At 39.2% G+C, this 25,318-nt stretch overlaps 1 protein-coding gene across 4 annotated transcripts in view; it reads right to left on the bottom strand.

Annotated features, from left to right (window-relative positions):
• Nucleotides 1-18,073: 18,073 nt before the first annotated feature.
• LRFN2 (leucine rich repeat and fibronectin type III domain containing 2) overlaps nucleotides 18,074-25,318 on the bottom strand; it is a 358,506-nt gene continuing 351,261 nt past the window's right edge. For 3 of the 4 annotated variants that reach the window (XM_060754101.2, XM_060754100.2, XM_060754103.2), the window contains one exon: nucleotides 18,074-20,883. In XM_060754101.2, the coding sequence (XP_060610084.2) occupies nucleotides 19,962-20,883 (922 nt within the window). In that variant the 3' untranslated portion in view covers nucleotides 18,074-19,961. The remainder of the gene's footprint in view (nucleotides 20,884-25,318) is intronic. The other variant, XM_067464185.1, reaches the window with a different exon arrangement.

Here is a 25,318-nt window from a genome sequence, read left to right as displayed (position 1 = left end):
TACGTGGCAAACATTCAATGCCATAGACACACAACACATATAGACAGACAGTCAGAGGCTATTTAACATTCCAGTTTTCTGGCCACCAGGGGAGCTGTCACTTCACCGTCCATCTGCGACACTGATGAAGTTCTTTCCGCATTCCCCGCATGCTTTTGCTGGAGATTTTTTATGGCCTTGTAAATTTGTTAAATTAGCCTCCCCACACATAGGTGGTACCTAAATTTCCTACTTGACAGACACAATGGTCTTTTGGGTTGCAAAGGTCAACAACAAGCTACACAAATTGGCCGGAAGCTCACTCTGACCTGTGCTGGCTTCGAACTCATGACCTTTTGGTCAGTAGTGATCTTAATGCAGCCAACTCCCAGCCAGCTGTGCCACAGTCCCAGTGCTCGAATTACTTAGTGGGATTTGAAGTTTCTGAAGTGTCGGGGACTAATAAAAACAATCTACCCCAGAAGATTGATGGGTTAGTTTGTTTTCCTGATGGCTCTTCAGGAATTTGATTCCACTGAAGCCCTTGCTTCTAGAATGAAGAAATAGTTAATGCAGTTAGATTTTGATTTCCTCTTGCTGAGTTCTCTGGTTAGATAGGTTGGTGACAGTCAGAGGCGGCCCTAGGTAATTTTCAACGGTAAGCAAACAGTATTTTGGCATTCCACCCCCCCCCCCCCAATCGATCACTGATATATATTTTCTGTTCGTTGTGGGAGTTCTGTGTGCCATATTTGGTTCAATTCCATCATTGGTGAAGTTCAAGCGCGATTGTTGGGGACGAGGGACAGGCCTTCTCGGTGGTGGTGGCCCCTCGACTCTGGAACTCACTACCCAGGGACATCAGACATGCCCCAACGTTGGCAGTCTTTACGAGGAGCCTGAAAATGTGGTTGTTCCAGTGTGCTTTCCCAGAATAAGGAAACACCCAGCAATATGTCCCTAAACGCACTTTCTTAGTGATCTAGGATTTTCTGCACGCTCTATCCCTCTCCAAAATTTCTATCCTGTTTATATGTCACCTGGTCATGCCCAGCATTATTTCTTAAATTTTTAATTAGTACATTTGGCCCTGCCATAGGTTTTTAAATGTCACTGTGTTATTGTTAATGTTTATTGCTATTTTTGTTTATGAGTTTTATTTATTGTTTGTATTACTGTTGCTATTGTTTTTATTGTTGTATTGTGGGCTCGGCCAAGTCCCTTGGGGAGATGGTAGCGGGGTACAAATAAAGATGATGATGATGATGATGATGATGATGATGATGATGATGATTAGTTCAGAATTGATTGTAGGTGAACTATACATCCCAGTAACTACAACTCGCATATGTCAAGGTCTATTTTCACCCAAGAGCGCCCCTGGGCAAAATCAATTATACTGCAAATGCTTACTTTGCGTAATGGGTTGAGCCGCCCCTGGTGACAGTGATGTAACAAGTGGGATACAAGTATGGTGAAATATAGAACAGGGCCTTTATATCAATGGTTGTTCAGAAGAGGGAATTTCAACAGATGGAACTCAATGGAACTAACCCTAGATTAGGGAACATAGGATTGTGATCAAAACGTGTATTTTGAAACTTGCCACCACTTACTTGTCCCTTAGTATAAGGAGAGGCCAGAGACAGGTGGTGATAGAAGATGCAACACCTAGACTTTAGCTCCTAAGACAAATGTAGATATTCCTCTATGATCAGGTCATTTTGGCTCACCATGTTTCCTGTTTCTACCTGTTCCTTTCTGTGCAGTCTAATTATTTCATCTGCATGCACACAGAGAGACACCATGGTCATGTTGCATGCTAGACTGTGATTCTAATGTATAGAAGAATTTGGGCTATTGTGCACTATGGAGAGTTATGAAGATGTATTTTGTTTTCAAGCACAAGAAAGGAGAGAACCAGTTACTGCAAAGTTCAACTGCAGTGTGATTAGAATATTTTCTACAATGTTGCAGAGTTTCTTTTACAAACCATTAAGCTCTAATTGTCACACTAATGTTATTTTATATTTAAGAGCGGGTCCAGAATCCTAGTCTTACTGCACCCAGTGGAATCCGAACAGCCACTTTAGCATCACCAGCTTCATTGCTGTAACCTTTTCAATTCATAATTATTATTCTGTCAGCACAGAGTTGCTCATTATTACCTAACAGTGTCACTCCTTTCACCACGGCAATGTACAGTTGTGTAAATTAGAGCCATCATTAACCCAGCTTGGTGCTGATGTAAGCACCATTCAACTGACTAGTTTTGAATTAAACCTGTTAGATTTCTTCCTAGTGGAAGGCACCCTTGTCCTTCGTTCCTAAGGGGGGGGGGGGGAGAGATTTCAACCCACAGATGATAGAGGCAAGAAAACGGCAGTGAAGTGAGAGGGGACAAAGTGTCTTGCGCCTGCTTTACCAGTCTGTTAAACTTAGGTATGGGAGACATTTCCTGAAGTTCCATCCAGTTGGCTTCTTTATGTGAAATCCCATTATCCTTTCCCATAGGCAGCAAAATGAACCTCTTTAATCCCAAAGAAAATAATTTCACATTCTGATTTCTGCTTTTAAATATGATTTTAAAATGAACAATTATCCTACTTGTCTGTCTGCCTATCTATCCATTTATCTAAATTCTCATCTTCAAAACATTCTTTCTGGCTTTTGGAATTTTAAATTGCCTGATATTTCAATTGTGAAAAAGAAAATCCAACAAGGTTCCATGATTCCTGCAGAGCTAGACAATAAATGACCACAGAGCTAATATTGCAGCTCACCAGGACTCTGTAATCTCATTCCTTGACACTCCCAGTTTTTGACCCTAAATAGTCATGTCCCCTAGGGTGACACAATAAGAAATTTCTCAGGACTAGTTTTTTTAAGGACAGTATTTTCTAAAACTAGAAATGAGTTCAGTGAACTGAACTCATTTCAGTTCACTGCATTTTCCACAACTGAATTCCAGTCCATAAAGTAACAATCTGTTAATTTTCTTTAAAAAAACAAAACAAAAAAATCATTGCTTAACAATAAGGTCTGAGTTCAAGCCAAAATAGTCCAGCTGAGAGGCAACAACAGCAGAGTAACATACTAGAGAATCAGATAGTCTGTTCCATGGTCCAAAGCTGAACCCAAGAGAGTCCAGAGCCCAAGATCTCCCATTATGAACCACCTAGGACCTTAAGATCGTCCCGGGAGGCCCTACTCACTGTCCTCCCACCATCACAATCACAATTGATGGTGACAAGAGACAGGGCCTTCTCTGTGGTGGCCCCTTGGCTATGGAATACCCTCCCAAGTGAAATCAGATCTGCTCCTTCCCTCCTGACCTTCCAGAAAAAGGTGAAATCCTGGCTGTGGGATCAGGCCTTTGTGGACTAGACCAATGTGATGGTAGAGCTATGGTTTAATGGACTCTGATGGACTCGAATGGACCGTGTGTAGGATGACAATTTAATTCTGGCAATTGTTCTAATGTTTTACTGTTTTTATGATGTTTTCATAAATGTTTTATACTGTTTTTACCTAAGATATATATTTATGCTTTTGTTGTCAGCCACATGAGTCCCTCTACGGAGGTCGAGATAGGACGGGATATAAATGTCTGAAACAAACAAATAAATAAGATCAATCCAAAATCCCAAAACCAGAGTCCAAGAGTAAGTCTGGAGACCATTAATTCAAGATAGGCAAATGTCCAAGGCCACAGCTCCAAACACTGATATTGCTGCCAGCAAAAAAGATGCCACACTTGAGCTCCTTATATGCTAAGTTCTCAGATGTTACCTATTGCTAGCTCATTTCTCTTCTAATCTAGAGGTGCTGAGAAGTTGAGCTGTCTCTCTTTGCAGGTTGGGGCACTTAGCTCTTCCTCTGCTTGCTCAGAGCAACTTGTTTGTACTTGCTCTACAGACTAAGATGGGATAGCTACTTCCATAGACTCTTCTTTTAAGTTTGGTTGAGGGAGCTGCTGGGCATGGCTGGGCTCCAGCTCCAATCCTGGCACTTCAATCAGAATCACAGTACCCATTCTCTTCATCTAACCTGGCTTCTCCAGTCTCAACATGTTTCATGGTCTTAGACCCAGCCACTGCATTTCTATCCTCAGAGTCCATGTTATTTGGCAATGCAGTTTGCCAGCCATTGAAGCTAGTGTGTTGCTGTGTGACAGATTTCTCCTATCTCAGCTGGCCATTTGGGCTGCCAGCCAGTTAGCCAATGGCAATGCTGCTGATACTGCTGCTGTTGTTGCTGCTCTGTGTATCTGTGTGCATGTGTTGCCAGGTGTACGCCACAGGGAGTTAGCACTATCAGAAGGAACATGGTTTTGAGGGGATGAACTCCATCACCTGACTGCAATGAGGTCCAGCTGGCTTATTGAGAAAGTTAAGCTGAAGCTGTACACCAGATGTAAACCATAGTAGTGCCAGATGGGATTAATATGTTAACTTTGTCATTAAAGATGAAAAATCTGGAATGAGAAAACTAGATAATAAGGCTTCTCTCTCCCCCCCTCTGCCCCCCCCCACTTCCTCCCTCCCTCTCTCTCCAAATGGTATCTCCATTTGCATCCCCCCCCCTTCATATAAATGTGAAAAGTACATCAGTGTGGCTATTTAGTTTGCTCATTTTAATAGCATCTTCCTTTCATTAAATGGTACCCAACTGGGCTTTTCAGAGGCACTAATGAAGAGGGAACAAATTACCCGCACCCCATGGCCAGAAACATTGCTCACACCAGGCTGTGGGAAAGAGTAGCAGTAGTTGGCAAGCACTTAGGGCTGATAAATCCATTCCTGGAGAGTAGTGTTGGTTAAAGCAAGTTGTTAGAAAAGGATTTGGGTTATTTCATAATTTAGTTGCCTGAATAATTGAAATCATTTTAATTGAAACTATCGGTCACAGAAATCAACAGTGGCATTTTGTAGACAGACATGGAAAACACAATTCCAGCTATGGACTTGGTTACAGCCACTGAAGTTTAACATTCTGATATGTTTATATATGATTTGTGCCTCCACAGAATATAATTTGCATCCATCTCTCTAGAGATGTATGCAAATTATATTCTGTGGAGGCACATTCTTTTTAAAGGAACTAGGCCCGTCCCTGAGAGAGGAGGCACAGAAAGAGGAAGCCTCTGGCATGACGTCGCCTGGAAGACAGACAGGTATTTCAGGGTCGCTTTGTGGGGCAGCTACACTTTAGAACTAGTGCAGTTTGGCACCACTTTAACCGCCACAGCTGAATGCTAGGGAAACCTGGAACTTGTGGTTTGATGAGGCACTCTGACAGAGAAGGCCGAAGACCATTTAAAACTGTGAATCCCATTACTCCATAGCATTGAGCCATGGCAGTAAAAAGTGGCATCGAACTGCATCTATCCCAGGCGTGGGCAGACTTGTTTTGGACTTTGACTCCCACAATTCCTAACAGCTGGTAGGCTTTTGGGAATTGTGGGAGTTGAAGTCCAGGACGCCTGGAGGGAGGGCCCAAGTTTGTCCATGCCTGATCTATCCTCTAGTCTAGATACAGCCAAGTAGGTTTAATAGGACTATTACGATCACCTGCCAATAGGCTTCAATCTTATTGAAGCTATTGAAGGTGGTAGACCCAATGAATTAGAGCAGGGGTCCTCAAACTAAGGCCCGGGGGCTGGATACAACCCTTCAAGGTCATTTACCCGGCCCTCACTCAGGGTCAACCTAAGTATTTTTTTAATAGTGTCAGGAGCGACTTGAGAAACTGCAAGTTGCTTCTGGTATTGGCCCTCTGCAAGGACATTGCCCAGGGGGTGCCCGGATGATTTTTTGATGTTTTTATCATCCTTGTGGGAGGCTTCTCTCGTGTCCCCGCATGAGGAGCTGGAGCTGATAGAGGGAGCTCATCCGTCTCTCCCCCGTTTCGAACCTGCAACCTGTCGGTCTTCAGTCCTGCCGGCACAGGGGTTTAACTCACTGCGCCACCGGCTAAGTCTGAAACGACTTGAAAGCACACAACAACAACCATCCTATCTTATCAGCCAAAAGCAGGCTCACACTTCCCATTGCAATACTAATAAGTTTATATTTCTTAAAATTGTTCTTCATTTTAATTATTGTATTGTTTTAAAGACTTTTTTTTGCAGTACAAGCAAGATATGGGCAGTGTGCATAGGAATTCATTCATGTTTTTTTCAAATTGTAATCTGGCCCTCCAAAAGTTTGATTTAATAGGACTAATGTGATGGAATAGTGATTTCAGTAAGGGGACGCTAAGGATTTATGTTTTTATTGACTTTTAATTAATTCATGTTTTATATGCTAATGTTTTTAATTGTATTTATATGTTGGGGGGCATCAAATTGTGCCAAATATAAACCACCTTGAATTGCCTTCGGGCTGAGAAAGGCGGTATATAAATACGGTGTGTGTGTGTGTATATATATATATATATATATATATATATAATTTATTTATTATTTGAACTTATATGCTGCCACTCCCCTGGGGCTCAGAGTGGCTTACAAGAATGGCTAAAATCTAACAAAATTTAAAAACAATTTAAAACAATTTAAAAACAGCATTATCAAACATTTAAAGCCTGTCGAAACAGGTATGTCTTACATGCCCTGCGAAAAGCTGGTAAGTCCCGCAAGGCACGGACTTCAGGTGGCAGAGTATTCCAGAATGATGGTGCCACTGCTGTGAAGGCTGTGCATCTGGTTGCTGTTAGATGCAAGGTCTTGACACTGGGAATTTCCAATATATATAATTACAGAATGAAACATGACTTGCAGCTGACAATTGCTTAGCTTGCCTTCATTCTACAAAAAATTGCATTCAACAATACACAAATTTCTGAAACCTCTACAAAGAAGCACTCTAAACTGCAGAAATGAACTTTAGTCCAGTATGATCCATAGTGAGCCAATTGTTTCAGAAGCCCGCGGCCAGTGGGTTACTTTTCTCGGTGGGAAAAGAGGAAGAACGATCCTGTCATATAGAATCAAATCACAGAATCAAAGTGTTAGAAGATACCCCATGTGCCATCCAATTCAGCCCCCTGCCATGCAGGAATATGCATTCAAAGTATTCCCAATGATTCTCTCAGAAGAGGGATTTAAAAATGTCTGCTTAGCATAACCATTCTTTCACATTCCTTCATATTTGGGGAACTAGCATGATTTGTCTCTCTGGTGATAAACAGGATTTCAATCTCCTTGCAGAGTAAGGAGAAGGGAGATTGTCTTCCATCTAAAAGGAAGAGAATCAAATGGAGTCTCATACCTGATAGTTCTATTGGCAATCTTCTGATACCGAAGGAGTGGCCTGACATCATTTGGTCTATAGATGGCTGGAGTTGAGAAATCCTCTCTCCACCTCATTCTTTTTCCCCACTCTTGCTTTTGTCAGTAAGACCATATGCCAAAAATGTGCACGTGGGAAATGTGCAAAAAATAATGAGGGTATATTGGGAGAAAATGCTGAGGACATGGAGTAAGACTTCTCAGTGATGGCTCATGGGCTCTTTGCTCTCTTTCACTGTAAAGGAAAGTTTTTTCCTTGTTTATCTAAACAGATCTTCAGCTTAGTTGAAACAGAAGAATGTTCAATGGCCGTGCTGTAATTTTTCATATGTATTAAATGCATTTTAATTATTTTACATTAATGTTTAAATTAGATGGGTTCTTAATGGCTTTTTATTTCTTGCATTTAACTTTTTTTTAAAAATGTATATTGTAAGCTTTTTGTTCCCATATTGACAGAAAGGCAGGTTATAAATAATATAATATAAATAATATAATAAAAGTTTATTTATAGCCTGCCTTGTCTCCTTGAATTACTAATTAATTAATCAGAGTACAAAAATATGTATCTATTTCAGATTTGGGAGGGAAGTTCATACACAAGCAAGATACAATGAATATGGTGGAGGGAGGAGTGTGAATATCAAAAAGATCAAGCTTGAGGGATGTCAGATAATGTCTACATCAAGGTACATGCCCAGCTTTTACACAATTTCAAGAGGCTGATAGAATTCTTTATTGTAGTACAAAGCTTTTCACCGGGATATTGGCTGTTGGATTGAGCACTGACTCCATTTCCATGGAGGTCAGGCATGTAGTCAGTGGAGGTGGGGGAGCTTGAGGGGCTTCACCCCTCCCCAAAATCTCAGGGTGGTCCACGGGAAGACCTTACTTTATTTACATTATTTAAACTGTTATGTTTATTCATATCATGATCTGATCACCATGATCAATATATCCCATATGCATGGGAGTATTGGGATACTGATACAAAAGGTTTGCTAGAGTAGATGATCATCCCCTCCCTGAAATCAAACTCAGCCCCCCCCCCCAATTAAAATCCTGGCTACGGGCCTGATGGAGGTAATGAAGCCCCCAGTGGCGCAGTGAGTTAAACAGCTGAGTTGTTGAACTTGTTTACCAAAAGGTCACAGGTTCGAATCCGGGGAGTGGCATGAGCTCCTGCTGTTAGGCCCAGCTTCTGCCAACCTAGCAGTTCAAAAACATGCAAATGTGAGTAGGTCAATAGGTACTACTACAGTGGGAAGCTAATGGCACTCCATGCAGTCATTCCGATCACATGACCTTGGAGGTGTCTATGGACAACACCAGCTCTTTGGCTTAGGAATGGAGATGAGCACCAACCCCCAGAGGCGGACACGACTGGACTTGATGTCAGGAGAAAATCTTTACCTTTACCTAGTAAATCTTCTTTACATTTTGCAGTTGCCGCTTCCGTAGCTCATTTACATTCCATAGGAGTAATGACAGAGCTGAAACTTTGTCAAGACTATAGTCCAGCACCTACATGACTCCCATATTTCATTTAATTTATTTACTCATGTATTTAATATGTAATGAATTCACATCTTGTCTTTCTCCTAGGGTGGGATCCAATGCCAACTATAAGCATAGGATGGCTGTCCATAAAAGCAAAAAATGATCCACCACCAGCTTCCAGGAATTTGCTATGATCGCTTTGCTTATTGTCGAATCGTCTTGTTCTTTTTCTCCTTAGGATCCTTTTGTCTTGTAATGTTATAAATGGCACAGGTTGAGTCTTCCTTATGTGATTTTTTGGATTTGTATGTAAATCAGAAGAGGTACATTTTTAAAGTGCAACACTAGCCATATACACTCACACATACTCTCACAGGCTTTGGATAGCATAGGGAAGGGTTGACACCCCTGGGGTGTTTCTTTTGCTGTCTGTGCCCCTGTTTAGAAGATTTCATCTTATTTTCTGTCCCTGTGATCATTGGATTTTTTAAAAAATGGTTTGTTGTGGAAACCTGGATTGGGGATAAAACTTTGATTGAGACATCTTTTCCCCATGAAAACTCTTTCAGGAGTGAATTTCTCTTCCTAGGGGTAGATTTCTCTCACTTCCTGTTGTCTCACCCTCATTCTTAACTATGAGTCATTTGTGAGTTGAATGTTTGTAACCCGGGGACTGCCTGCATAACATGAATGTGAAGGAGGAATGGGGAAATGGTGGGCTAGTCACACATCCAGTGCCCATTGATATTTTTCCTCATGGAGACCTGGCAGGGAAAAGAGAAGGAGGAAAGAAGGAGGAATCACTTTACACAAGGCCAATATAAAAACAGACATCCCAGATACTTCCTCAATAAATAAATTACCATGGGATATACACAAAAATGAGAAGTCAAATAAATTCAGAAATGTATACCAGGATGTGAATTGTAGTTTTTACCTACCATGTCTGAGATAAACATTGAAAAAGCTACACAAATCCAATCATCAGACTTTTTCACTTCTCTCTTGACTCCCATCTAGAGCAAAAAAACCATTACAAGTAACAGGTTAATCTGTAAACAATCCATCTTTACAATAACTAAAGCATAATGAGCAGTGAAACCCCAATTAAAGATTTTCCTGCTGTAAGAAATTGTCATTAGGTATGTGCCAACTCCTTGGTTGGTATGTACAGTATAGAATCAGTGCAGTTCAATGCCGCTTTAATTAACATAACTCAATGTTACAGAATCCTAGGAGTTATAGTTTGATAAAGCTCCAGTATCCTTTCACAGACTTTGTAAAACTACAGCTCCCAGCATACCATAGCATTGTGGCATGGTAGTTAAGGTAGTGTTAAACTTCATTAGTTCTACAGCATAGATGGCCTCACCACTTTAGGTGTGCTTTGTACCATAGGACAGTAACTTATAGCTTTCCTATCCTTTTCTTAAAGCAATGTAAAAATAACTACTGTAGTTTAAATAGTTTAAATAACACTTACTACTTTTTAGTTTTAATACAATAACATATAATTAGTGGGGCTCTAGGAACTTTTGAGCTCTGCGGTCAACCCTGTGCAAGTATTCTTGCACAGGTGGGAACATTGTATCCCTAACTTTTGAGCCTGAAAGGTTCTTCCTCACTCCTCCTTTTGCAAATATCTTCATAAACATTGAAGAAAGAAGTTCAGGTTTTTTTTAAAAAAAAAAATAAATAAATAGTGGTTTGATATAATGAAATTGATAAATTCATCCATCTCCATCTATCAGTAATTTATTTCTAGAAGCCAAGGTCTTTATACACTGCACCCAGTGTGCCGATCACCTTTACTGGCTTGAGCCAGAGTCTTTGCAGTTCTGTCTTTAAATCCTCATATCGTGTAAGCTTTTCCAGTTGCTTCTTGTCAATCCTGGTGTCACTTGAGATTGCAACTTCTCCTCCTCCTCCTCCTCCTCCTCCTCCTCCTCCTCCTCCTCCTCCTCTTCCTCCTCCTCTTCCTCCTCCTCCTCCTCCTCCTCCTCCTCCTCCTCCTCCTCCTCCTTCTTTCCAAAGTATTCATTATAACGTATATATTGATATACAAAACCACCAGTCAGGAGTAGTAATTTTACACTTTGCAATAACAGTAAAACCCACATGTCCCATTTGAAAGAAAACTTCCTGACCCTACACCAAGATAGTGTCTTACAATAATTTGCCTGATGAAGCAATAGATATTATTTCTATATATGTAAATTTTACAAAAAAGCAAACAAATACTGCAAACAAACAAAAATGACAGATTGTACACATTTATCATAATCTTGATCTTCTTTCTGACCATGTATTTTTAATCACTCAAAACTATTATAGACCAGTCTTTAAATGTTCTACTTATATTGTGCTAAAGGCTTACAATTATTTTGAAAATGTTTTATTGTTTTATTGCTAAGAAGACAAGTTATTTTATCAAATTCTGCAAAATTTAGCAGTTTTGTCAATCATTTATTTCCAGTAATGTTTTAAGCATCCTTCATGGACGCAAGCAATGGGAGCGTATACTGGGATAAGATCCTTTTTACAAAATAGCCTTCTCTCTGACTTCCCCCCACAAACATGCATCTTGTGGCTTGACTCATAAACCATTACAGTCAGTAATTAACTGCCTGATATGAATCCAGTGCTGTTCATCTTTGCGAAGAGAATTCAGCTTATTAATAAAATATAAATTGATGACTTTTAGAATCCCCTAACCCCAGTGGAAAAGAATCATTTCTTTCTGCAAAATGAATTGTTGAAGAGAGGCTGCTCTTAATGTCGAGGCATAGAAACCATTTAGAAAAACAGCAGCACATGAATAATTTCAATAAATGCTCTTACTGTAAACAAATAGCAACATTTAGTAAGCATTCAGAAGAGAGCAAAGATTGACTCACTTCCAGGGAATCAGAGCTCAGTTTAAAGATGGATATCCAACAGTCAGAGGTTCAAAATGAAAAAAAAAAAACAATAGAAGGCTAAAACTACAACAATATATTGTCGAAGGCTTTCATGGCTGGAATCACTAGGTTCTTGTGGGTTTTTTCGGGCTATAGAGCCATGTTCTAGAGGCATTTCTCCTGACGTTTCACCTGCATCTATGGCAAACATCCTCAGAGGTTGAGGATACAACAATATAATTTATACAGCTAGAAATTCCTGGTGTGTTTTTGCTGCCAGCTTATGATTTCAGAATTGCAGGTGGGATCCAGTTAGTGACATATATGAGAATAATTCAAGGTGTATATATTGTTTTGGATGGAGCAATTTACAATCAGTCCAACTGCTGCTAACCCCCAGCAGTTGCCAAGTGAGAAGAGAAGAATGATCAACTGGTGGAGATTGCCTCCCATTCACATTACGTTTCTCCAGCAAGGGAAGAACAAGGAAGAACAGTGACCTTGGAGTCAGTTGGCTGTGTCAGTTCAGAATCAGGGGCTATATATTTCCATATTTGGAAAAAAAGCAGATGTTCAAGAGGTATCCCATCTCATGCTGCAACAAAGGGGGTTGAGGTGGGGAGGATTATACCTACAAAATACTTTCCTATTTTATTCCCTCAGCCTTACGGTTTAAAAAATGTGTAATGTGATTGTATGTTTTTTTGATGTTGCAGTTTTATTTTGTCTTATTTTTATTGTGTGTGTTTTAATCTGTATTCTTGGGCTTGTCTGCCCTGAGTCCCTTCAGGGAGATAGTGGTGGGGTATAAGAATAAAGTTGTTGTTGTTGTTGTTATTGTTGTTGTTGTTGTTGTTGTTGTTGTTGTTAAGCTCTTAGGGCAAAGGTCTATAGATTTGTATGGAAACCATAATTCCGATTGCTATTACCATGTCACTCCCATAATTTTTCATACTCACTGTAGTTTCTGGAGTAGAACAACTACTTTCAAAGTAAAGACCACCCAATGAATCAGGAAATAACACTTTCAAGCCAGGAACAGATTTTTTTTATTATTAAAATGTTTTTTTTTAATTAAAAATTTGAAAATATTTCCCTGGCAGGGATTGAACTCATGACCTCCTGGTTCTGGGAGATGGTGCACTCTCTCAGTGAACCACAACGCTCTGTAGCAAATGGCAATTCAGAACTTATACTTATTCACTTCCCAATGGGAAGCCGGGTCAGTCTATAAAAACTTTAAAAAAAAAAAACTTTGAAAATTCACCAAAAATCAATGGATAAGTCAAAAGTTATGAAATTTGGTGAGCTAACAGTAGTCCATGTTTTTTTTTTTTTGGGGGGGGGGGGATCAACGAAGCCTATCACTTACACTGCAGAATTAATTTAGGTTGACACTGCTTTAACTGCCATGTTTCAATCCAATGATAACAAAGGAGGTCATGTACAAGCCTTTTCTGACAAGGAATGCTGGTGCCTCACCAAACTACAACTCCCATGATTGCTGTACTTTTCCCTCCCATTAGCACTTTATCCTCTCTCTATTTATCTCTTCATGATATTTTTTTTTCTTGCAGTATTTGTTCATGCTCATTTCCCACCCACCCCCTCCTCCCTCCACTTTCTCATCACTAACTCTTCCTCTCTTTAGCTATTCAAAGGGTTTCTCCCTCTATTTATTCTGAGCCTTGCAAATGGAAAGACCATGTATAAGCAACCTATGACTGCCTGGAAAAATTAATATTCCAAAGCATACATGTTGTTTTGGTTACAGAAGGTTAGGGAAGTGTACTTCCATTGAAGTAACTGAAGGTATTACTGCAGACTTCAGATTAAATAATCCATTTAAAAAGCACAAACTATACGGAGTTACATACCTGTCGAGCCGTAGTAGTATGTGTACATTTCTGGGTCTTGAAGTGATGACAGAGATAGATTCACACATGGTCAAATTATATATTATTATTATGGATATGAAATGACATAGTAGAAATAATGTCTTGCATGCAAAAAGTCTTTGCTTCAGTCTATGACACCTCCAGGTAGAAAAATACGTCTACCCTGGACATCAACTGTTACAATATATTTTGTACCTGATTAGGTCTGATAACTTACAACTAGTTCTGTCAACTGACTACTCCATGTTAAAAACAAACAAATAAACTGCCAAAATATGTTTAGTAAGTTGTTAGTAAGTTGCACATATTAAAGCCTCTCTATCTGTGCAAGTGATGACTTATTCAGAAATGAAACAATAAATATTGAAGGCTCATATCTGAACCCACTATTGGCACAACAGATCTGCAAACACACATCCATATGCAGCAGTAATATTTGCCAACTGTTACTATAAATGTCCAAAAAGGGAAACATCTTGCTTTGTGTGATATGATAAGGTGTTCTGTGACAGCTGATGCTGTGAAAGAGTTTTGGAAATTCAAAGATATTTCATTTGGTCTGGGTCATGTACCTTACAACCTCCCCAAAACGAGCAATTTCAAATTATTCATGTGTTTTGCTGGGAAAAGTAATCAGAAACACCAGGGGGAAATACATCAGCAACAGGTAATTTATATACACAGTCAGAGCAAGTATACTCTGCAGGGCATGAAGTAATGGGAACAGATAATATAGAAATGCCATCCATTGTCATTTCCTCCTTTTGTTTTTCAGTGGCCTCCAGCTTCCAAAATGGTCAAATAGTCCTTAATAAATGAATCTGCAAAACAATCATCTGCAATCTTTCTTGAAATGTATATTGGATAAAATATTGAGATAGTATGCACTTAGGGCACAGCCCATAATGACTAGGTGATATCCTTTCGTTTCCTTGCAGAAGGCATGAGCAACTTTTACATTGTACAGTGTTGATGCACAGGGACAGGGAATATGTTGCTGTCCAGATATTGTTGGTCTCTAAGAATTAGAGCCGATGATGGAGTCCAACAATAACTTTGGAGGTTCACACTATTTATTCTAAACAAAACAGAGCAACTGACAAAAATATGTTGGATTGGTTTGTGGAGTCAAGCAACCTCCATGATTATGGCTAAGAAATATGTTCTGAAGTAGCTAAACATTTGCTTGGATACATCTCCATTTATATTACCTTTAGCTTCTTTTCCTAATGAAACATGCATGGACTCAGTTCACTGAAAGTCAATTTCTCAGGAAAACCTTCATGCAGTTCCCAGATTTGTGGAAGGATGACTCTGGTTCTTAGTTATCAGAGCCAATATGGCAGACACAATGGGAGAATAAAATGAGAAGTTCATAGAATAATTATCTCTCTATTGGGCAAAGTGAGCTGAGTATTATAGCTCCTCTTCAAGGGTAACTCTGATGCACTCTATGTTAGAGAGACATAAAAGTTGTGTTTCACTTTCTCAAAAAGGTCTTGTGGAAGACCAAATTGCTTTGTCTCCAAAAGAAGTGAGAACTCATGCATCTTGCTGCATCCAGCACTTTTCTCTTATTCTTCTCCAGATGGAAAGGATTCCTTATTTACTAAAAGTCTCTATAAAAAGAGGTGTTACCAAGTGCAGCTTCCTTTTTCATTCTCTTTTAAAGTCAGTAGGTTTATGATACTCCAGGGGGGTTTGCCAACTGGCACAGATTTGACTGGCAATCCCACCTGGAGTATAAGAAACCTACTGAATTAATATTAACATAGTAAGTTAACACTGGTACAAATAATGTGCATGTAGTCACTTTGCTGTATTTGAGTCTAATGGTTGTATTTGACCTGGACTGTTGTATTTGTTGAATGCCCCCCTCCTACAGCCCTGGTTGAAGGATTGGTTTTAGCTTTGCAACCTGAGAGGACATGGTTTGGATTTCATCTCAAACCATGTTACTATGGACAAGCCTCTCTCAGCTTTAGAGGAAGGCAAGAAATCATGTCAAGAAAACTCTAGGGATACATTTTTGCATAACTTGAATATAATTTATAGGCACATAACAACAACCAAAAGAAATATATGGTATCCTTTCTATATGGCCATCCTAGAAAAAGACAAGCATATTCAGCATTGTCCTTTTGTCCTTTCTATACAGCCATCCTAGAAAAATTCAAGCATATTCAATACTGTCATTTTGTATTGTCGAAGGCTTTGATGGCTGGAATCACTGGGTTGTTGTAGATTTTTTGGGCTGTATGGCCATGTTCTAGAAGCATTCTCTCCTGATGTTTCTCCTGCATGTGTGGCAAGCATCCTCAGAGGTTGTGGCAAGCATTCTCATATACTTGCCACAGATGTAAGTGAAACATCAGGAGACAATGCTTCTAGAACATAGCAACACAGTCTGAAAAACCTGCAACAACCCACTGTCATTTTGTGTTATGTTCTATGTTGCTGAACAATGAAGGAAGAAGATGAAGCTTTATGCAGGGCTGTACCATCCTAGTGGTGAGCCATTTTAGTTGGAATGATTAGAAGAAAGTTAATTCAATTCCTTTCCTGGCAAAACTAAGAATAAATAAAAATGATCTGTTGGTGTAATGAATACATTTGTGGTGGCTTTGTTCATAGATCTTTATTGTTTATTACTTAAATTAATGTTATCAATAATTGTAAGAGCAGCCTTTACCTTTGAGTAGAGATTTGTGGCTTCAATGCCAAAGGAACAATGAATGTGCTCATGCTTTTAATCTGACATTTACAGGGCCTATCTAAGGTGCTTAAATTCAGACTAAAACCATAAACAGATTCATAATATTTTTGTCAGGAAAGCAACCAACTACTACTGATACCTGTCGACTTATTTTTGTAAAGTTAACCCTGTTAGAAGTTTTGTGAGATACCAAGGAGATCATCTAGTCCAATTTCCTGCTTGATTCAGGATCTGATGGAAGAACTCTAGCAATAGAGAAAACACCACATACCAAAGCAGTTTCATTCAGTTATCTTGTGGTTCATATAATCAGAAAATGATTCCTCTGTCATTTTCGCCATTATTTTTTTCCATGCTAGCTGGACCAGTATAGGATAAGTCTGAATTTAACTAAACACCATATATAATGAAATATCCATATCCATGTTAGCTAATTTGATACTGTATTGTCATATCAGTGGTTTCAAGCCTCTGTAGTCCATCCAGGAATGTATCCCCCATGAATATAGGGGTTTAACTGTAATGTAAAGATTTCAGCATAACTGTTATTACTACCACTATTTGAACCTGGTATGTCCTGGGCAATTAGGACAATAAGGAGCATTATGAATTTTGCTAACCTAGCTTAAATGGCTAAGATGGGTTGATTATGATCAGAAGGCTGTGCATACTAAATGAAGAATTCTGGACTTCTTTTGCAAAACTGTCTGAAACTCCTCAATTCAGACAGCAACATGGTGCTATATTTTGAAGAGCAGAACCACAGAGCTACACCTTCAAGGGGAATCCAAATATTTAGGGAGATGAGCTGATCAAAATGCCCGTTCTAGCAATTTTTGGCCTCATTAGGAGCTGGACTCTTGTAAAGCTAAAGGATATGATTGCATTAATTACATGTTCAAGGACATATCAACAGTAAATTGCATTAGATAAGAGATAGCTTCCTATAATATATGGTTGTTGGGAAATGCTGTTTCCTCTTCAGATTCTGCAAGAATTCTAGGTGAGGCCAGAGGGAACAAGATAGCACAGAGTGTGTGAGGCAGATAACACAGAGTGCATCTATACTGTAGAATTAATGCAGTTTGACAACACTTTAACTGCCATGGCTCTGTCAGTTCTATGGAATCAAGGCAGTTATAGTTGTACACAGTCAAAGAATGCTGGTGTCTCACTAAATTACAAATCCCAGATTTTCATAGCATTGAGTTATGGCAGTTAAAGCAGTATCAAACTGCACCATTTCAACACTGTAGATGCTCCCATACTTATCTGGTAATCCAATCCTGATTCTGCTACACTAAGTATAGTTTCTTCACATACAGCTATGGTGCTGCCATGTTTGAAACAACTTACCAGTCTTTTAAACTTTGTAGCTCATCCTCAGAATTACTTCATTTGAGATTGGGGAGAAGTATGGTTGTGAGAAACGGGCCTGAAGTACAATACCTGACAGGTAATATATTGCCTTTCGTGTAGAGGTTGTCCATGATACCACCTGCCCCTCTTGACCACTGATTGGGTGCAGAGGTGCATCTGTGCTCAATTTGGATTGCCAGTGTGCACTGAGTGAAGCATAAACAGTCTTATGTGGCTATAGAAGATGGTCCTTCTTCCATACATGCTCTAGAATAATTAGAATAAATTTGAGCATTCTCTTGCCTATTTTGGAGCTGGACTTGGCAGTCTCCTAGCTGTTGTCTGTGTGCAGTGGAACAGAAAGAATATAGCATCCATTTAGTCATTGTGATGTAGGATCCCAGTCATGACCAGAAATAAGAATATATGATTTCAAGGATCTTTTACTTTTGTAAGAAATATTAGTGTTTAGCATTAAAAACAGGATCTCAGAATGAACGAACAAAAGAAGGTAGATTAATTTTTTTACTGTACACATTTTGTAGCAAAAGAGGGTGGGGAGGGGATGGGGAAGAAAATATTTTGATCACAGGGATATTTTTTTCTAAAACTTCAAATAGGAAACATGACAAATAACAAGATCAAATACACAGTCATGTCACAATATATCTCTGAGCCTTTTCTCTTAAAAAAAATAATACATAGAGATTTTGTATGTGTGTCTCTGCTTCTTCTGCACTTTACAATCTTTTTCTTCTTCTGCGCACTGCTTTGAAATAATAAATAATGTGCTATTTTGGAATGTGAATCCCAGTAGACCAAAACCTTGGGAGCAAATAAATACAGACAATGACTTGGAAGTAAAGGCAATTGCTCTCATTGCTGAAAAATGCAAAAGATTCACAGTAGTCATGAGTTAGAAGGGTGGAAACACATGCATCCAGAACAATGTCAGATCCTGTGACAATTGTCAAATGAATGATTTTGACTATCAGTTGACAGGCCATAAAATATGGTCTCCAATTGGACATGGACCTTGACAAGAGAGAAAGATGTGAATGTGGTAATGAGTTGGATAAAGGATTAAGATGCTGAACAGTTGAACCTGAGATGCCATCTGTTCTACAATGCATCTTGTTTTCCGTGGCTCATGGGAAACACCATCATAGTAATTCAATCACAAGACATGCCTAACAACTTCAAATTTTGTGCTCTTGCTTTCATGGTGCATCCTTTTCGGATATGCATCACAAAGGCCTAATTTACATGTGAGTCTGCATGTTTTTTGATCAGCTGAACAAACAGCAACAGTATAACCTTCACTAGGAACAATTTATGAAAAGTTCACCAGAGCAACTTCCTTCTTCACTTCTTTTAGAAGGGAAAAACTGAGTTATTTTCTCTTCACCCATCACCAATTCTGAGACAAAACTTTCACACGATCTACCCTTAATCTCAGACAGTCTGCTTGTACAGTAGCAAACAAGGAACCACACATGAAATGGACTAGGTGTGGAGAGGGAAAAACCAAGCAGTATACTTAATACTTTTCCCTTATAGTGTAAAAAAGGGGGTAGAAGAAGAGGAGAAAGAAAACTAAATCCCCAAGTAAATGTTATTTTTAATGTATTTCGGTGCTGCCAAAAATATGAGGGGAAAGAAGTGAAGGAAAGGAAAGCATCAAAATAAAAAAGGAGACCTTTTTATTCTAAGGAAAAATAGCAATGGCAAGGAAATCTCCACAGGTTGCTGACACCATCATGAGATTATGCTGCAAAGTTGGTATTGTGCACACACATGCTCCATTTCTCCAGATGTTTTTTATGCAGTGGCAGCTGTGGTTCTTTTGCTTTCAGCCTTATATCCATGGAAGTGTTCTTACACAATGAGAAAAATGAGGAGGAAGGGAATGCCCCTTTGAATTAAAGATGTGTTCTTCACCTGTGTTAATCCTCATTCAACAGTTCACCGAGAAACAAGTACTGAACACTACTGGTGTTCAGACATTCACCCACACAGAACAAATATTTCGGAGACATTTAATCAGCTCCTTCCTCTCTCTCTCTCTCTCTCTCTCTCTCTCTCTTACACACACACATTGAACCCTTTTTCAACATGTCATAACTTCTCTTATTCAATCTTATTACTTTTTCTTACTTTAATATTTACTGACCAATATACAGCTCTCTCTCTGTGTGTGTGTCACTTTCTGTTTTCTTCTTTTTCTCACATTATATTTATGGCCGTTTTGTTTTAACAATCATGGACCTTGTTATGTTCAGAGGGACTAAGAATGGAATGGAGACAACTCTTATTTACACTGTGCTTTCCATGACCCACTCAGAGCTCCCATAAGTCCCCTTTGCCCCTGTTAGGTCACTGTCATCATATTGCAAAAGCATGCCGTTCACTGACAGACTACGTTTTGTCCAAATGTTTGTAATCTTTTTGGGGTAATTGCAACATTGTGAGGTGGAAAAGTCCCCCATGTCAAAAGAATGGCTACGTTTAGTTTTACCCTCCAAAGGTAACATGAGGAGGCTACGGAATTTGGATTCCTGCTGGCCCAGCAGTGGCTCCTTGTCTGAGTGACGGGCCACTGTTGAAGTCCTGGAATCTATTGCCTCCTCCTTTTTCTGACACTTCAGTTCCAGCGATGCAAAAGCTCCCATGAGCCGGTCAATGTTGTTGTGCTTTGACCTCGATGGGGGTCTCCATTTACTGGACAATGTTCCCTGTTCACTTTGAAGACTGTAGCCATCACAGTCACGACTATTCACAGAGCTTGATGAAGAAGAGATACTACTGTGTGCTGACTCACAGTTAAACTCCATTAACTCGTTCCTTACCACCACTTTGGGGTTGACTTGTGGAAGGACCCCATTCTGGACAGGCTGGGATCCATTGGTTTGTGAATAGACATTGCTAACGTTGGCCATCTTTCCTGGAGCATTGTTGCAAACCTTGTACCGAACCATGAGTATGACAATAAACACCAACAGAGTTGCCACAATAATACCACCAATGATGAGAATCATTGTTCCCCCCAGGAACTGGCTGTGCATGGAGTGGCATTGGGGATAATCCTCTTTGGTATAAAACTGGGCACAGCCCACAATGTTGGTAGCAGTGAGCGTTGTAGCAGTGTCATCCCACATGGCCAGGACACAAAGGTCGTAGCCTGTTCCAGAAACTAGGTTGTTCACCACGAAAGCCTTATTTGTTGCAGGAATCATCCTTTAAGAAAAAAGAAAACAGCAAAAACCAGTTAAAATGTAAAATGACATCCTGTGTTGTAATTACATATACTTAATTGAGAGTTACTGACCTGTAACTGCTCTGTATTCAGATGTACCATGCATATCTGGATACAACATTTCCCCAATCATAAATACCCCCTAAACCACCTTAAACTGGAGAGGGCAAGTGGAAAGCTTCTGTATGATGTGGCAAGTCCCCACCCTCTCCTTGCATCATGGATCAGGAGTCAAAAGGGACCAGATATGTCATTCTGTAGAACCCCACTCGTCCACATAACAGACCTCAATGGCTCAAATTGGCTTCCTCCCCTTTAAGGTGGGTTCCAAAGGTTATTTGCTGACATAGTTGTGAATGCAATGTAAGATCTCATCCACAATACGTAAGTAGCATGTGTGAGTCAAAAGTGCTAAGCAGTGGGAGACACATATATTTAAATCCTTACATCACAACAATACTTCTAAGATTTTTTTTAAACAGATCAAAACAAGCTTAGCTAGTCATTCCTCCATATGTGAAATCTCCCCCACCAATTCAGTTACCATCATTTTTTTTTTAATTGCTGCTTCCAATGTGGAAAAGTTCACAGAGGAGTTTATGTTATCTAATGAGTTATACAGAAACTTCTGTTTGTGTTCAGAGTATGGCCTACATGTGTTCCAAAATCTTCTGACATGGTCTTTTCCAGCTCCATGATTCTATGATTCTGTTATCAAAGCTGGAAAATAGACTAGATTAGGAAACTGATGTGTGGAATTAAACTTTATTTTGGAGTCTGGGAATATGTTACACAGACCATAGCTGTGTTTTGAAATCTGGATAGATGTTGAAGATAATTGAACTTTGTTTTACATGATAGAAACATGTAGCAGAAGCTCTTATTCCCAAGCATACGTGCATTGACTTGAGTTGTGCTTTGTACACTTGGTGGAAAAATGTCCCAGTTGGTTAGAATTATATCTCACTGACATCACTTTTATTTGATTATGTCCCATACCTTTAGTCTCACTGACATCTCGGATAAAGACACAAATTGGAATCTAGCCCCTAGGTCATAACTGTTACCCAATATCTGCACTAGATATTGTCTTGTTGAATATATTACCAGTTTACAATGTATCTGGAGTTTTAATACCTTATCTCATCACTCATCTTGAGACTCGAGAAAAAGACAATTACACTTGAAGTGTGTAGTTATATATCTCTGGTTATTCTAAGTTTCATGGTTCAAACTGAATTAACTTCAACACGTGCATAAAAGCAATATAGCTACTGATTGAGCATTAGAAGCTCAATAACAAGTAGTAACTTCAGTTTAGGCCTTCAGTGATATAATAATAAATAATAATAAAACTTTGTTTATATACCGCTCTATTTCCCCTGGGGGACTCAGGGAGGTTTCCACGCATGCAATAACACAGAAAAGATATACAGAGTATTCAAGACAAAGGCACAAAATTATCAACATAAAACTTAAACTTAAACTTACATTAAACTTAAAGTTACATTAAAACCAATTCAAACACTATTCTATTGTATGGAACAAGCTGCTAGGGGCCGGAGTAGTCGAGTAGGCCTAAACCATCTAAGGGGGCTGAGGATAGTGCAGAGCTATATAGGGCCGGGGAGATGGAGAAAGTGCAAAGACTGATCCTAACAGTGACCATATTGGGACCTAGGGCTACATTTCCAGGACCTATTAATGGACTATGAGAGGGATTGGGCAGAACAAATACTCGGAGATGACAGGGAGTCAAGAAAGAGGATTAGGAGCAAGGCCAAAATCTAGCTAAGGCCCAGGAGCTGGGACTTGTAACTAGTCATTCTCAAAGGCCTGATGAAACCACCAAGTCTTCCACGTTCTTGCAAAACGAGGAAACGAGTGGTTTTTGCATCCTGTTTCTAACTATCCAAGTCTCCTATATACTTACTGTCCTATTTCTTGGTACTTTTAGCTAACAACCAAAAGGTAGATTTCTTTTGTAGCACACATATACCAAAGAATATGCAGTTTTTGAAAACAATTTTTATAAAGTAAAATAGCAACCACCTTCAACAATAATGGAGATAGCTTTACCTATACACATATAAACTTATTAGAAGATTCTGTTTAACATCTGAATATGGTGGAAGACTCTTTTATACAGAACTACCTTCCTCTACATGTATATAGATTATCTCAGGTGCAGTTTCTCAAGTCGCTCCTGACACACACACACACACAAATCTCAGGTCATTGTAGCTCTGCTCATTAAAAACATTTCTGAGTAGAAAAAAAATGATAAAGCTCTTCTCATCCTACAAAGCCCCATTATTTCTGATCCAGAGTTGCTGAGCATTCACTTCAGATCTCTTACTCTCTGAACAGAGGGCATACTCACAAATATAATTTTAGCCTTAATTTATTCTTCTACTCAATACTTTTTCTAAAGATGTGGTGGTTGGAGATTGTATTTTGCAGCTAAAGATTAAAGCTTTTGGTGAACCATGGAACACCATGCCATCACAAATTCAATGGAAGTTAAGGCCAACCAAAGACATTCTTCCACCTATAGTGAAAAACAAAATGGCAGCTCTCCCCATTCCATTTATAGAAATCAAGTGAACAAGCAAGCGAGTCTTATTTTATCTCTGGGTGCAGACAAGCTCCCCAATCCTCAGCATTTGCTGTCAGAGCCAGCTTCCTCACATTATTTAATGGTAGGATCAGCCTGGCAAAAACAACTTTCTTACCCTGTCATGTACTAACTCTGAAATATTTCCTTCCAGTGATTCTGGCTAAAGAGGAATGTGACACTATTATCAGTATGCAAGGCAATTTATGGTAATCGGCTTCTTCAGGCATTGAGGAAAATCCACAAATAGGGAAGTGACAATTAAGTTATTTATTTATTTCCTATATGTGTACCCCGTTCTTCTCACACACACCCCGGGGGAGAGGGGGAGGGACTCAGGGCGGCTTCACAACAAGCACCATGTGATGCCATCACCATTATAAAATATTCAACAGATACATTAAAAACATGAAAACAGTTCATTAAAAACAATTGATTAACACACCAGTTAAAAACCAAATCCAAGTCTGGATCAATTCATTGTCATGAGTTGCCTAAGTCTTCTTTCCACTTGCTGCTATTCACTGGTCGAATGCCTGATCCCACAGCCAAGTCTTAAGTTTCCTTCTAAAAGACAGGAGGGAGGTGGCCAGTCTGATGTCCCTGGGGAGAGAGTTCCACAGACAGGGAGCCACTGCTGTGAAGGCCCTGTTTCTCATCCCCAACAATCGTGTTTGCGATGGTGATGGGATCAAGAGCAGGGCCTCTTCAGCTAACCTTAATCTTCGTGATGGTTCATAACACGAGATATGGTTGGACAGGTAGTCTGGGCCAGAACTAAGAAATGTGTGTTGAGAGAATATTCCCATACGTTTTTTTATAGATATTCCCACTAAATATAATAATGCAGTAGCTGAGGGGAAAGGTATACATTTGCAACCTTTACTTTGAGCTCTCACATATGATTGCTACAGTAAGCAATACTGTTGAAGGGATTCAATTATGGGGAAAAGGAGGGAGTTATCTCATTACTGGCAGGACAAAGTTTCAAATTGGGTTGTTGTAGGTTTTTGGGGGTTTATGGCCATGTTCTAGAACCATTCTCTCCTGGTGTTTCACCTGCATCTGTGGCAAGCATCCTCAGAGGTTGTGAGGGTTTTTTTTAATTGAAGTTTTAAATTTATTGAAATGATAGATTAGGAATCTCTGGTCTTATACCAGATTCTCTTCTATCTTAGTGCAGTATCTGAAGCATATTCAAGAGTTATGGCTGAAATCCCATAATTCTTAGAAGTTGCAATTGGAAGTTGGAACCTTAGAGTGACATAGATATATCACTGCCAACCCATCTAGTGAATGCATGTTAGGATATCCTGTGCAATGTTGCATATTGAAATGGGAAGCCCCAATATCAATGAAGATTCACAATAATAGAACCCCTCCTGAGAATACAAATGTTGCATAATGGCACAATTAAGCTTTACATGATCATACATTGATTTATAATGACATAAACACCTAACAGGATGTCAAATCTTGTTAAAAGTCATCAACTGTGTTCTGTGTTTTACACTATTAAATTAGATAGGTTTCTTGGCCTGAGAATTTACCTTCTCCAAAATGCATTGTTAGACTTGCAAATGTACAGTTTTTCATGGCAATATGTATTCACCCTTTCACCAGTCCTGGGATACAAAATGTCTGTTTTTTGGAAATGTAAATCTAACCAGTCTCATTTCCATACCTAACAATGACTACATGTATAGACAATATGCATGCATATTCTAGACAAAAATATGATGAATTAGTTTAGTGTGTGTTTGTTAAATTTCCCTCCTTTATATCATTTTATTTCTTAG

Source organism: Anolis sagrei, chromosome 1, assembly GCF_037176765.1.
Source record: "Anolis sagrei isolate rAnoSag1 chromosome 1, rAnoSag1.mat, whole genome shotgun sequence".
NCBI classification, from domain to species: Eukaryota; Metazoa; Chordata; class Lepidosauria; order Squamata; family Dactyloidae; genus Anolis; species Anolis sagrei.
The sequence above is the reverse complement of the archived record's forward strand: the minus strand, read 5'-3'. Positions and strand labels throughout refer to the sequence as shown.